The sequence below is a fragment of the Mesoplodon densirostris genome, chromosome 16, assembly GCF_025265405.1.
Source record: "Mesoplodon densirostris isolate mMesDen1 chromosome 16, mMesDen1 primary haplotype, whole genome shotgun sequence".
NCBI lineage: Eukaryota > Metazoa > Chordata > Mammalia > Artiodactyla > Ziphiidae > Mesoplodon > Mesoplodon densirostris.
Window position 1 is genome coordinate 1,885,796 of NC_082676.1, and position 12,719 is coordinate 1,898,514.

General features: G+C 65.8%; 1 protein-coding gene across 1 annotated transcript; it reads left to right on the forward strand.

The window, feature by feature from the left end:
* Window positions 1-4,005: 4,005 nt before the first annotated feature.
* RBBP8NL (RBBP8 N-terminal like) lies at window positions 4,006-11,015 on the forward strand. Its single transcript, XM_060078907.1, is given in 13 exon segments — window positions 4,006-4,066; window positions 5,156-5,198; window positions 5,712-5,807; window positions 6,108-6,220; window positions 6,666-6,738; window positions 7,099-7,229; window positions 7,372-7,454; window positions 7,701-7,867; window positions 8,442-9,135; window positions 9,386-9,524; window positions 10,011-10,081; window positions 10,180-10,306; window positions 10,957-11,015. Coding segments are annotated over 13 exon segments (1,857 nt in total).
* Window positions 11,016-12,719: the final 1,704 nt, after the last annotated feature.

A 12,719-nucleotide genomic window follows, 5' to 3' on the forward strand; every position in this document is an offset into this window, starting at 1 on the left:
TTGTGGCAATGGCACTTGAACTTGTCCGAGGGAGAAGGGGCTCCTGTAACCTGCACCGCTGGACTCCTGGGGCCACCTGCGGGGGAGGTCTTGGTGGGGGCACTGCACGCGGTGGACGCAGGGTCTCCACCCGCAGTTAACTGAGCACCTGCCTGTGCTGAGTACACGTCACCCGGACACGTGTCACCTGGACGCATGTTACTTGGTGGAGCCTAACAACAACCTGATATGGGGATGGAATTACCCCCCAGATGAGGAAACTGAGGCTCAGAGAGGTAAAGCACTTGTCCCAGTCACGCAGAGGGTAAAGGCAGGACAGGGGTCTGTGGGCTTGGAGGTCCTCTGCCCTGTGTGAGTGGCAGGTGGGCAGGGCCACTGGCGCAGCTGACCCCCGGCCCTCCCCTCCCACCTGCTCCTTCCGGGGCTCCTCCCAGCCTGAGCATCCCGAGTAGGAGGGGCTGGGATCCCCGCAGGACCCTGGGGAGCAGCTCTCAGGCCTCTGCTCCCAGGCCCACCCCCAGCCCGGCCGGCAAGTCGGGCCACCCTCCCCTGTACGCAGGCCCCCCCCCCGGCCCAGAGGCAGCAGCCTGGAGCCCCACCCCACAGGCCTGGGGGAGAGCCCTCCTGCCTGGAGTCCCCTGAACCCCCAGCGCCTCACCCGGCGGCTCTGCACACCTGGCAAACACAGCGCAGCCACCGGGGACGGCTGGGCCCCCAAGCCCTGGCAGGAGACCCTGTGCACTTCTCCAGAGGGGATTCTTCCTACTCACAGCCACCACATCCACCTGGGGTGGGGGCCCGCCTCCCTCCTCCTCCTGCCGCTTCCTTGGACCCTCCCCGCACCGAGGGTGGGGCTGGGACAGGGGCTGCCCCAGGAGACTGTCTACTTCACAGGCCAAACGCCCTTCTGTCTCCTGCCTGCCCAGGGAAGTCACACCACCCCCATGGCACTGTCACCAGGGCCTGGATGGGAAACGCGGGGCTCCCAGCCGGATGCATCCCTTCCAGCTGTGCCCCCAGCCTCTTACACATCCTGCCCAGGACCCATGTCCATGCTGTGTCCCTGCCCACCGTGGAGGAGGGTGTCTCCCCCTGCCCATCAGAGACCCCGAGAGGGGCAGCCAGGTGGGGCCCTGGGTGGCTGGGGATGGTTTGGATACAGAGAGGAGCCGGGGTACGGGGGACAGAGGGTGCCCTGGGCCTCCACCAACGGGGCCTCCACAGCACAGCGTTGGCATAGGGAACGGTGCTGCTCTGTCACTCAGGCCTGGTGTCCACAGAGCCTCTCCCAGCCCCAAGGGCACTGCAGGCTCCCTGGGGCGGCTCCTTTCCGAGCACTGGCCCAGCCCACATGCGGCAGCAGGCAGCAGGCTCCGGCTCTGATGGGGAAGAACCACCTGACAGACAGGTCTGGGTGGAATTTCAGGCGCAGTGGCTCGGCCCCTCCCTGGCCAACCTCCCCCAGCCTGCAGGGAGCCCGAGCCCACGGTGGGAGGGGGTGTGGGGGGGTGGGCCCTCACAGTCTTATCTCCCAGAAGCCCCACCGCAATATAAAGAAGTGCAGAGCCGGCAGAGCAGGGCCACCTGGAGTGCGTACCTGCTCCACGGTGGTGAGGGCACATCCTCAGCACCAGAGTGAACTCAAGCCCCGACCACCGCTTCCCACTGGGTGGCCAGGGAGCGTGACTTGATCTCTCTGGGCCTCAGTTTCCCCATCTGGAAAGTGAGCTCCTTGCAACATCATCAGGGTTAGATGGGTTCAGGAAGTGGGGCCGGGATTATCACGTATACCCCGCTCAAGCCCTGGTCTCCCCCAGCCTCTGCAATTCAGCATCTTTTCCCCTAACCTGCCAGGACATCCCTCTGGCTCCTGGCCTCGAGGAGGGGGACCCTCTCAAGCTCCCCTTGCTCCCAGAGCCCTCACCCACACGACACAGAGCCGTCAGGCAACGCCCCCACTCCCCTGGCTGTCGCTCGGGGGTGTCCCAGAAGCCAGGCCGGTCTACAATGAGTCTGGGGAGCTCCACCTTCCCGCCGCTCACCCATCCCCAGCACACCCCATTTGGCCCTGCCCGGCAGCTCCCGTGGCCAGCACGGGACACAGGACTGCGCTCTGTCCTCTTGCTGGTCCCAGCCTCGCATCTCGAAGTCGAGGCTTCCCTGGTACTCTGACCTTGACCTGGGGTTCGAGGACCCAGTTGAAAGCCAGGCTCCACTGTCAAGTCTCCCCTCAGGCAGCTCGCCCTGGCCCCTGGCTTCTCGAGGGATCACAGGGCCTGCTCGCCTCAGTTACTGATCCCACCTCCCCAGGGTGCCCGCCACCTCAACTTCTGAGAGCCCAGAGCAGCTGTGCCTCTTCTGCACTCCCGGTGAGTGAATCCCACAGCGGGCACCCCCCACTCTGTGGTGTCGGAACCGTAATGGCATGGGACATCACTGCTCCTGCCACCATTTGAGGGTTTCCAGTTTGGGGACTGTTGCTGCAAACACTCCAGTCCTGGGGCAAACTTTGAAATGCAAGCGAGACCACGCCTCTCCCTCAGTGTGCCCTGGGGGAATCAGGCATGACCTCCCGCAGGGAGCTTTGAGCAGAGGTCCCCAGGCCTTGTGCAGAGAGTGCCTCCTGGGGAGAGGCATGGAAGGTGGGGGGGCCAATACAGAGCCGGCAGTGCACCAGCAGTGGGGTGGTGGCTTGGGCCAGGCGGGCGCCATGAAGGAAAGAAAGGTGAGGTTCTGGGGCAGGTTCCGGGAGTGTACAGAAGGCAAACCAAGAACCGCTGCTGACAGATGGGGGTAGGGTGCCGGCAGGTGAGTCGGGAGTGCCAGGACCCCAGACGCTCATTTTCAGGGTCAGCTGACCCCCAGGGCTCCTCAGGCTGAGGACAAGGAGGGAACAGAGGGGCTGCCACCACCTGGCCTGGAGACAGTGATGGTGGGGGTCTTTGCTGGTGGCATCTGCGCTGATCTGGCTCTGTGAGCTGTGTGTCTGACTCCCAGCTCTGTGACAGATGGTGACACAGAGCTGGACAGTGGCGGGCAATGGTGGCCTCGGTACCCACCACCAGAGGTCTGCCACAAGGACTGAGGGGCTCTCACCTGGTGGAGGGTGGTGCCTGGCACCATGGTAAGGAAGCTGTCACTGGGCTGAGCCCCGGCCTCACACCCAGCTCCGAGGAGCTGGACCCCATGGGACCCCGCAGGATACTCACCAGTGCCCACTAGAAAGGCACCATGGCCACTGCCAGAAGGAAGAAAGCATGGCTCAGAGGGGCCAGAGCTCACGGTGGTCACACTGTGGGCAAAGTTTGTCCAACTCCCAGCTTAGGCTCTCAACCCCACACTCTTAATTTTCAGCAAACACTTCATGGAGGTGAAACACAGGCAGGAAAAAGGGCCCAGGCTACAAGGGGCGGCTGGGTAGACTTCCACCTATGCATGGTCACCAGCTCCTGCAGGGAAAACAACCAGCCGGCCCCCAAAGCCCCCGCCATGGCCCCACGGGGCCATCCATGTCACTGCGGGCACCTGGATCCCACTGAGTGGGCTCTCCCATTGGATGAACGCACCCTGGCTGACTGACCCTCTGGCTGGGGGCAGGCATGGGCATCTCCAGTCTGGGGCCTCATCAACATGCATTGCATGCACCTTTGTAGCCCCAGCACCAAGCGGGAACTGATGCCTTCAGGCATCTGCTTTGCTGTGAGGACTGGATTAGGTAGTTGAGATTAAGTGAGAATGTCCCATCCCTCTATGTGCCCCTCAGGTATGGACATGACCCAGTGGGTGGTCACCAGACAGGACTCCCACACCCACCGGGACCGGCACCCACCTCCTCTCCAGGCTACTGCTGGACCCTACATCCCACAGGCCCTTCCTGAGCTAATGTGACCGTCTCTGCACTTTCTGCTCCACAGGCTGGAAACGGAGGGGCAGTAGAGGCCAAGGGGCCACCCCTACACCTGGAGCACAGAGGGGCCTGGGCCAGGGCCAGGGCCACGGGAAGCCATGGAGAGCTTCATGGAGTCGCTAAACAGGCTGAAGGACGTCCATGAGAATGAGATCACGGGTGAGCGGCTTGGGATGGACAAACCCTCACCCGGACAGCAGTCTAAGGGCCAAAGCCAGGCCGGAGGTCTCCCACACACCACTTCCAAATCTCGCCAAACCTGGGGACCTTGCCTTCCAGGCCCAGAAGGAGAGTCCTGACCCAGAGCCCAGAGCTGCAAGCGGTCAGGAGCCCAGCCTCAGACCAGCACCCCCGATCGCAGCCCTGGATGGGTGGTCCCTGAATGGTCAGCTAGCATCAGAGCAAAAACAAAAAGCCAGCCTGGTCACAGAGAGCCGAGAAGCTCTGGCCAAAACCGGCCCCTTTCCCAAGGTGGGGACCTCAGTGTCCCCCAAAAGGAAGATCACCTACTTCCCTACTAGCAGTGGGATCTCAAGGCTCCAGAGGCCTGTCTAGAGATTTCCAGGGTGCTGAGCTGAAATCCCTCTACTCCCCTCCAGGACACCCAGGCTGAGGTCTGCCCGGGCGACACATCTGTCCGATTTTCCCGCCGGCAACAGGGCTGCAGCCAACACCACTCCCTTCACTCCAGTGCCTGGGCCAGACCCTCCCGAGACCTTTCTGAGAGTACTCACAGACACCCTGAAGCCCGAAAGGGCCTGGGTCACCTCCCCCAGAGACCCAGAGGGGCAGGGGCTGCTTGGGCTAGCCTACGGCCCAAGCCAGACCACAATGAGGTGGGGAAGAGGGGGTCTGCTGGGGTCTCCCCCAAGGGCCCATTTTATTTCAACTCTGGCAGCACCCAAAAAACATTCCTCTTGGGACTTGGCCAGGTAGCTGGTCACTCCCAGCATCAGGGTCCCTCCCCATCTCCAGCCAGACACCAGAGCCAGAGACCTCGGGGAGGGGCGAGGCTGGGCCCGGACAGGGTCCCAGGCAGCCAGGAGAGGGGGCAGAAGCTGTCAGCAGGTGCAGACTGGGAGCCCGCCGAGGGGGCGACCTCAGGGAGCCAGTGAGGGGACCCAGGCAGGCGGCAGGCATCTGGAGAGGGCCCTGCCAGACAACCGGGGACAGGAAACGCCCCAGCTCTGCTGCAGGGGTGGCAGCACGTCTGGGCCTGACCCGCTGCTCCTTTCCTCGCTCCTCCAGGCCTGCAGAACAAGCTTCTGGAACTGAACTCAGAGAGGTGCCGGTGAGTGAGGACAGGCCCTGGGCCAGCAGATGGGCAGGGCAGCGGCTCCCCAGCTGCTCACGCGCACGCCCGCAGCCCCAGGGCCCCCGGAACGGCCACCAGCTGTGATGCAGAAGCAGACACTGAGGCTCGGCTTGGGGGGTGGGGGAGTCTCTGGTCCAAGGTCCAAGCCCCTCCCCCACTGAACAGGGACCCTCCAGGGGGCTGGGCAAGCAGCATCCATGCAGGGCACCTCCGGGACCAATCATTATCAACAGGAGGACTCGTCGTGAGTCCGAGAGACCCGCTGGCCGGCTCCCCAGGTCCCCATTGCACAGATGAGGCTGCCGGTGTCACATGGATGAGACAGGGTCCCCAGGGAGGCTGCCAACACTCTCGCTTGGGCATGCTGGCATTGCCCTCGCGAGGCCCCACTTCTCAAGGCAGTCCCAGGCCACGGGAGAGGCTGGCGGGGCAGCGCGGGGCCCTGGCAGAGCAGCACGTGCACCGTGGCCCATCCCCCCCCACACACAGGGACGCCCAGAGGGCGGAGGAGCTCTGTGCCAAGAACCGCCAGCTCAGGGAGCAGCAGAGGGCGCTGAAGGAGAACCTGCGGGCGCTGGAGAACAGGTGGGGGCGCTTAAGGCCGCGCTCACGATGCGGGCGGGGCGCACAGGGAAGCCCAAGAGGGTTCTGCGGAGAACGCATAAACTAAACCACCGCAGGACATCTCAGAGCCTTAAGTCAATTGCATTCTCAAGGTTCCTTCCCAAACTCAACGGCGCACGGAGCGCTTAGCCCCCACGGGAGGGGTGAGGCGGGGCTTCCACGGAACACCCTTTGGGAAAGGCAGGGCTCGTCCAGGGACGGGGGCAGTGCGGGTCCCAGGCTCCCTGCTCAGAGCGGCCTCTCGCCTCCTCGCCCCCGCAGGCTGCGGGCGGGCCTGTGCGACCGCTGCATGGTCACCCAGGAGCTGGCCAGGAAGAAGCAGCAGGAGTTCGAGAGCTCCCTGCTCCAGAGCCTGCAGCATGTCTTCCTCCTCAGTGAGCCTGGCCCCCGGGCGTCCCTCCCGTGGGGGCCGGCGACCCCCCAGGGCCCGCTCAGCCCGACGAGGGGTCTCGGGGAAAGGGGAAGAGGCGATCTGGGCTGCGCCATCGGTGGGGGGGGACACCCACACCCCAACTCACAGACAAATGGTGCAAAGTCCCCCGCTGGTGCCCACATGCCCCCCACTGGTCAGTTACCCAGGCAGGGGGCGTCCCTGGCCTCTCGGGGCCTCAGCTCCCACCTTCCCATGATGAGGAGGGTCTTGCGGAGCCCTGACGTCTCATAGGGTCTGCCGATGAGGACACGCCCCTTTCTCTCGGCGCGGGGAGGGGGTGTCCCTGGGGTCTGGGGCCAGGACAGGAGGGACTCCTGGAGGCTGTGAGGGCCCCACCCTGCCCTGCTTCCCCTCCCCCAGTCCCTCCTAATCAGCGCTTTCTGCAGCAACCGAGCTGACCCGGCTGCAGGAGGAAAACGATGCCTTGAAGGAGGAGGTGAAGCAGCTCCGGGGCCCAGGGTGAGTGGGGGAGGCACCAGGGCCCAGCAGCCCTTACCCCGCACACCTCAGCCACAGCAGGCACCCAGCACGTCCACGGGCCCCGGGCACGCGGCACAGAGGGGAGGGGCTCCCGCAGGCCAGCTCCCCAGAGCAGATGCGACCTCCCCTGGTCTGCAAGCACAGGTCCTGGAAGCAGAGCTGGGCCCCAGCACCCACGGCAGCTCTGATGCCTGGGCTCCACGGGACATCGGTGTGAGCCGACCATGGTGGTCTTTCCTGGTCACCTGGGTCCCCAGGAGGGTGCCCTGGCCTTTCTGATCGCCTCTGGGACACTGTCCTCCCTTACCCACCCTGTCCTTGCCCCCTCTCTCGAGACAGGGCCAAGCCCCAGTTCAGGGAGGGCGCCCCAGACCCCACGTCACCCCTGCTGTTCCCCTCCCTGGGCACCCGGAAGGCCGTCACTGAGAAGCCACTAGAAGGCCATGAGGAGATGGAGGATGGCCACGCAGGTGCGGGTCCACGGGGAGGAGGGGCTGTTGGGGGGCGGGGGAGGCCAGGAGGCTGGAGCCCCAGGACCGGGGAGCCCTCTGCACTGAGCTGGCCCCTCTGAGCACCTCCCAACCATCCTGCCCTCTGTTTCTCCTCCCACAGAAAGGCCAGTGGGGTACGGGACGTCTCCAGTAGCCAAAATCTCCCCGGGTGCCAACCTGCCTGAGCCCCGGGCCCCGGACATGGTGAGGGAGAGGGACCTGGAGCCCACTCCTTCCTCTCCCCAGGCAGCCCGAGGCAGGAGGCTGGCAGCCGCCAGCACTGCTGTGTGCCACGCACATGGCCCGTGCCAAGCAGGGACCCCTGAGCTCCTTGTGACATGGGTGGAGGCGGGGCTCAGAGTGGGTGGGTGACCTGCCCAAGGTCGCACAGAGAAAAGGGCAGAGGGCAGCAGCCAACCCCACCCAGGCTGACCCATCCACCCCGTGCAGAGCCCCCAGCACATCTCCAACCAGCTACACGGGACCATCGCCGTGGTGCGGCCAGGGTCTCGGGCCTGCTCCGCCAACCGGGGATCCGTCAATGGGACGTCCCCACTGCCGCCCCCCAGGAGCAGCCCCCCAAGCCCGCCTGGAGAGCACAGCCTCCCGCTGGACAGGTGAGGCCCAGCCCACTGCCGCCACCAGGAGCAGCCTCAGTCGGGCGCCCAGTCTCCTACTCTGGTCCCACCTTTGGGGAGGGGTCAGTAGCCCAGGGGAGCCCCTCCCTTTATCCCTTCAGGAGCCCCACCCTTCCCTGGCTTGGCCTTCCCAGCTACCCTGCCCGGAGCACAGTTCCCACGTGGCCATCTCCTGAATGGCCAGAGCAAGACTGGGGGTACATGGGGGTTAGAGATGGGGACCGAGAACCCCCGCAGAAGAGCCCACGCAAAGGCTCTCATCCTGGTCTGAGACCACTCTCAGCCTCTGAGAGGAGACTGGGGGCGGGGCTGCAGTGGGCCCACGGGTGGGCTGGGCACTCCAGGGGACTGGGCAGGCAGCCGACGCCCAGAAGAGGGAGAGGCCCTGGTGGCCAGGTCCCTCCTCAGAGCCCCCAGACACCCCAGGTCAACTCTGCCCGGGGGGGCCCGGGCGTTCCCCTCCCCACTACCCACCGTGTGACTGGGCGCTCGCCTCACCTCCCTGGGCCCCGGTCCTCCCTGTGAAACGGGGGTGACCGTGGGCCGTGGTCAGCGGGCTCCTCCTCGCCCACAGCTTCCTGCAGGCTTCTCTGCCCTCTGCCAAGCCCTGCGAGTCCCCGAAGCACTCCCTCCAGGCTGACCACCTCTGCCACCTGAACCGCCACCTGGCCCTACCCCGTAGGAGCCCTCACAGCGGCCCCCAGACCCCGGGCCTCAAGGCCGGGGAGGCGGAGGCCTGGGAGGAGCCCGCGGGTCTGCTGGGCCTGCCAGGCACCCTGGCGGGCGTGCGGGACCCGCGGCTGGAGGGAGCGCTGCACCTGCTCCTGGCCCAGCAGCTGTGGGCGCGGGGGCGGGCGGGCGGTGCCGGGCTGAAGGGCCCACCGGTGCCGGGGAAGGCGCCACCCTCCCCGCCTGCCGGCCCCCGCTCCGAGGGTCCCGGGGTCGGGGCGGCCGGGGCAGCCCTGCCCAGAGGGCAGCACCCACAGCCCGCAGGCCCAGGCAGTCCCGGGGCAAAGGAGGCCTCGGCCACACAGGACTATGTCCCAGACAAGCCCCTGGACCTCTCGGAGTGGGGTCGGGGCCGGGACGGCGCCCCCAAACCTGCCAGCCAGGCAGGATCACTCAGCCCCCCAGGTGCCCACACGCCCAGCCCCAAACCACCCCTGGGAGTAGAGGCCGCTGCACAGCCTGGGGTCCAGGGACTCGGCAACGGCCCCGAGGGCGCCGAAGAGCCTCCGACTTCCACGGTAAGGGGCCAAGCCCTGTTCCTGGCCTCCATGCGCCCCACCCAGAGCACCCGGCGGCCCTGGGCTGCTCTCCTCCCTCTGTTCCACCAGCCAGCTCTCAGGGGGAGAGCCTGGCCGCCTGAGTCACACCGCACGGGAGACGGCTGACCCTCCAGCCCCGGCCAGGGTCCCGCAGGCTGCGCCCAAAGCCGGGCGAGGGCAGGGAAGTTGCTTCGTGCGAACTCAAGTCACTTACTTGCTTCCCCCCCAGGAGCCCTCACATTCTCTCCCAGGCCCCAGCCTGCCCTCTCCACGTGGGCCAGGAGATGAGGACACAGGGAGGCCGAGGCCGCCCCCCTGCCCGCAAAGGCCTGATGGAGACGGCCACCCCGGTGAGGATGAGTACTGACGTCACGAGACCACAGGAAGTGGTACCACAGTGGGGAGGGAGGTGCAGTGGTCAGCATCAGCTGGGGTCCCCTGTCCCGGGACCTGGCTCAGCCCCCTGGGCCTGACCAACCAAACCCTGGGTCTTGGACTTGGTTCCCCCCACCTACAGACCCAGAAAGCAGTTGGGGGCTCAGGGAGGGCATGTTTCTGACCACAGGCAGTGAAGGGAAAGCATCTTAACAATTAGGGCTTCCGGGCAGGTAGGGAGTTCACCGTCACCCAGCAACCAAGCCAGGGGACACCCCAGCCGGTGGGGTCATTGTACGGGTGCTGGAGACACTGGGCCTGTATTCGACCCCAGGGCAGGTTCCTCGGTCCCTCTGTGCCTCAGTTTCCTCATCTGAAGAGTCGTTGCCACTGGTCCTAGTACGGCAGGTTAGAGGTCTGTGCTTCCGCTAGACTCCCAGGCCACCTGCCTGGCCTGACCCACACCCTGCCTCCTGCAGAGCTCAGCAAAGCCCAAGGACAGTGGCCGGAGTCGGATGAGCTAGACAAGCCAGACACCTTGGACAGCGAGGTGGGTGCCCGGCCACACAGCGGGGTGGGGTGGGGGCACCAGGGCTGCCCCAGGCTTCGGGGACGGTCCTCAGCATGACCACACCCCCACCCCATCAGGTCGGGCTGAGCACCGAGGCGGGGGCCACGCGGAGCTTGCCAGCCGAGGGACCCAGGGGGTTCTGCGCCACGGAGCGTGGGCGGGGCCCACAGAAGAGGAAGCGGGCCTCAGACCAGTGGAGCAAAGGTGGGCGGCCATGGCTGGGCGGGGCGGCCCCCACCCCACCTTTCTGGCTACTTGGAGCCCAGCAGCCAGCCCTGGAGCCTCTCCCGGAGCAGCCCCATAACAGAGACCCGGGTCAGGCCTGCGTGAACCCTGACTCCACTTCCTCCTCCTCGCGGGCTGGCCCTTTCACCCCCAGCCTGTTTCCCTCTGGAAAAGGGGCGATACCAGGGCTAGCGTGAGATTCCAGGGACACAGCCGAGGATGGTCGTATCGTCTTCGTTGTCACAGGGGAGAAGGGGCGTCCTGGGCCACGAGCAACCCCCAGGCCTGGTGGTCCTGAACCCCTCCCCCTCTCCCAGTCCCACCGGGATGGGGTGGGCACTCCTGGACCCTCTTGTGCACCTTCCAAGAGGAGTAGCAGCAGAAGGTGCTGCCCCAGGGTGTGGGTGTGTTTGTTCCCTCTGGGGGTTCGGGGGCCATTCGCGTGCTCGCCAAGGGTGGTACCTCTGGGCTTCCCCCACCCCCCCGCTCCAGCCTCGGGTATCAGGACATCCTCCCACTTCCTGCTCCGGACACAGTGGCAGCTCAGGCCAGGCCTCCGGGCGCCCACGAGAGCCTTAGAACGCCTGAGCTAGCTGATACTGCATGCTGCCTGGTGTTTGTCCAAGCAGGCCTGCGTCGCAGGCTGGGCTGTGGCCGCCACAATGCGCCACTGTTGCCGGGAAGGTGACCGCAGCCTGTGTTTGCCGGGTGAGCGGTGGAGGAGGCCAGCACGCCTGTGTGATCTCGTGGCACATCCCGCTGGGCATTTTTGGAAGCTGTCCTGGTGGGCGCGGTCCGAAGGGGTGCGCCGTGTCCGCCCCCCCCTCCACACTGAGTCAAGCCCACTCCCACCCACACCCCCCTACCCAGGCCAGGGCAGGGCCTCCCCAGCAGGCACCCACGCCCCCCAACACCCACAGGGGTGATCAGTGAGAACAGGACCCTTGCCCAGTTTGTGCCACATGGCTCAGCGCCAGGGGCAGCGGCCTTGCATCTTGTGCGCATGGAGCGGTTCAAGACACCGTCCGGTCGTTACTGCCTTTGGGCCTCGTGACCCAGCCCAGTGGTGAATCAACACTGTTTCACAGATGGGGAAACTGAGGTTCAGAGATGGGGTAACTTGCCCAGGGTTACGGAGCTGGTACGTGGGGTCAGGATTCCAACCTGTTCTGTCTGACCTAGAACCTAGAGCTGGTTCTGCATCAGAGATGGGCCTGAAGCCCAGCATCTCGGCAGGTCCCACCTGTAAGGGTCTCAAGGACCAGAGCCCCTTCCCTGTGGCCGCAGAGGCAGGCCCATGGAAGCACCTAGCCCATGTCTTGGGGATTCTGAGAGCATTTCCCCGTGAGCTCGGCTTATCCAGAATGTCCCAGACCCTCTGCAAGGTGGCAAGGGAGGCATCGGGGCCAGGCCGATTCTAGGATCACACACCTAGAGAGAGGGTCTGTGCTTCCACCAAATTCCCAAGGCTCACCCTCCAATCGGGCCACCCTGCCCCGGTGTCCATTGCTGTTGCAAACAAGTGTGGGCTCTTGAGTTCCCAGAAACTGCCCACGAGGCCCTGGGTGAGAGCCCAGTGTTGCTGCCAAAGAGGACACACAAGGCCACCACTGCGCCTCCTGGTCTAACCTCGGTCCACTTCCCACAGCCTCGAAGAAGCCGTCCTGAGGAATAAGGAACCTAGGGGAGCCAGGAGCCCGAGGGACCCCAAGGACGGCAGCCCCTCACCCAGCACCAGCAGCTGGGAAGAGAGACAGGGGCACCCCAGCCTGCCCAGCCGTGCTCCCCACCCGACTGCCCGCGGCCAGGACAGCCCACGCCGCCAGCCAGCAGACGGCCCCAGAAGCAGCGTAGTGGACTGGGTCCTGGCCCACATCCAGAGGGGTTGGGAAGGCCAAGAGGGCTGGTCTTCTGAACCCCTCCATCTCAGAAATGGTCTTGCCCGCCACCCTCAGCCCAACATCTGCTCCCTTGCAGGGAGTAAGGGCCTGGGAGGCCTGGGTGGCTCAAGCTCCAGCCCAGCCCCGCCCCCACCCCTGCTGTGCACAGCAGCCCTTCCTGGACAGTGCCTCCTCCTCCCACCAACTCCACTAGCATCCTGGACTCAAGGGGCTGCGAGCCTGGCCGCCCATTCCTGACGGCGCATGGAGCTCTGAGCAGCGGTCTCGGGCGCCCCCTCGTGGAGTCCCACAAACGGGTGCTGGGCAGTGAGGGCGCAGGAAGGCTGACGGCAGCACCTGGAAGGGGCGGGGGCGGGGGGGGGGCCCGGTCCCAGGGCACCCGGAGAATAAAGTGTCATGAAGGATGGCGTGTGCAGCTGGCAGGGTCGGGGGTCATCTGGGCTTCCACCTGCCTGGGCAGGTGACGCAAGAGGCTCTTGAATGTGCCCAGG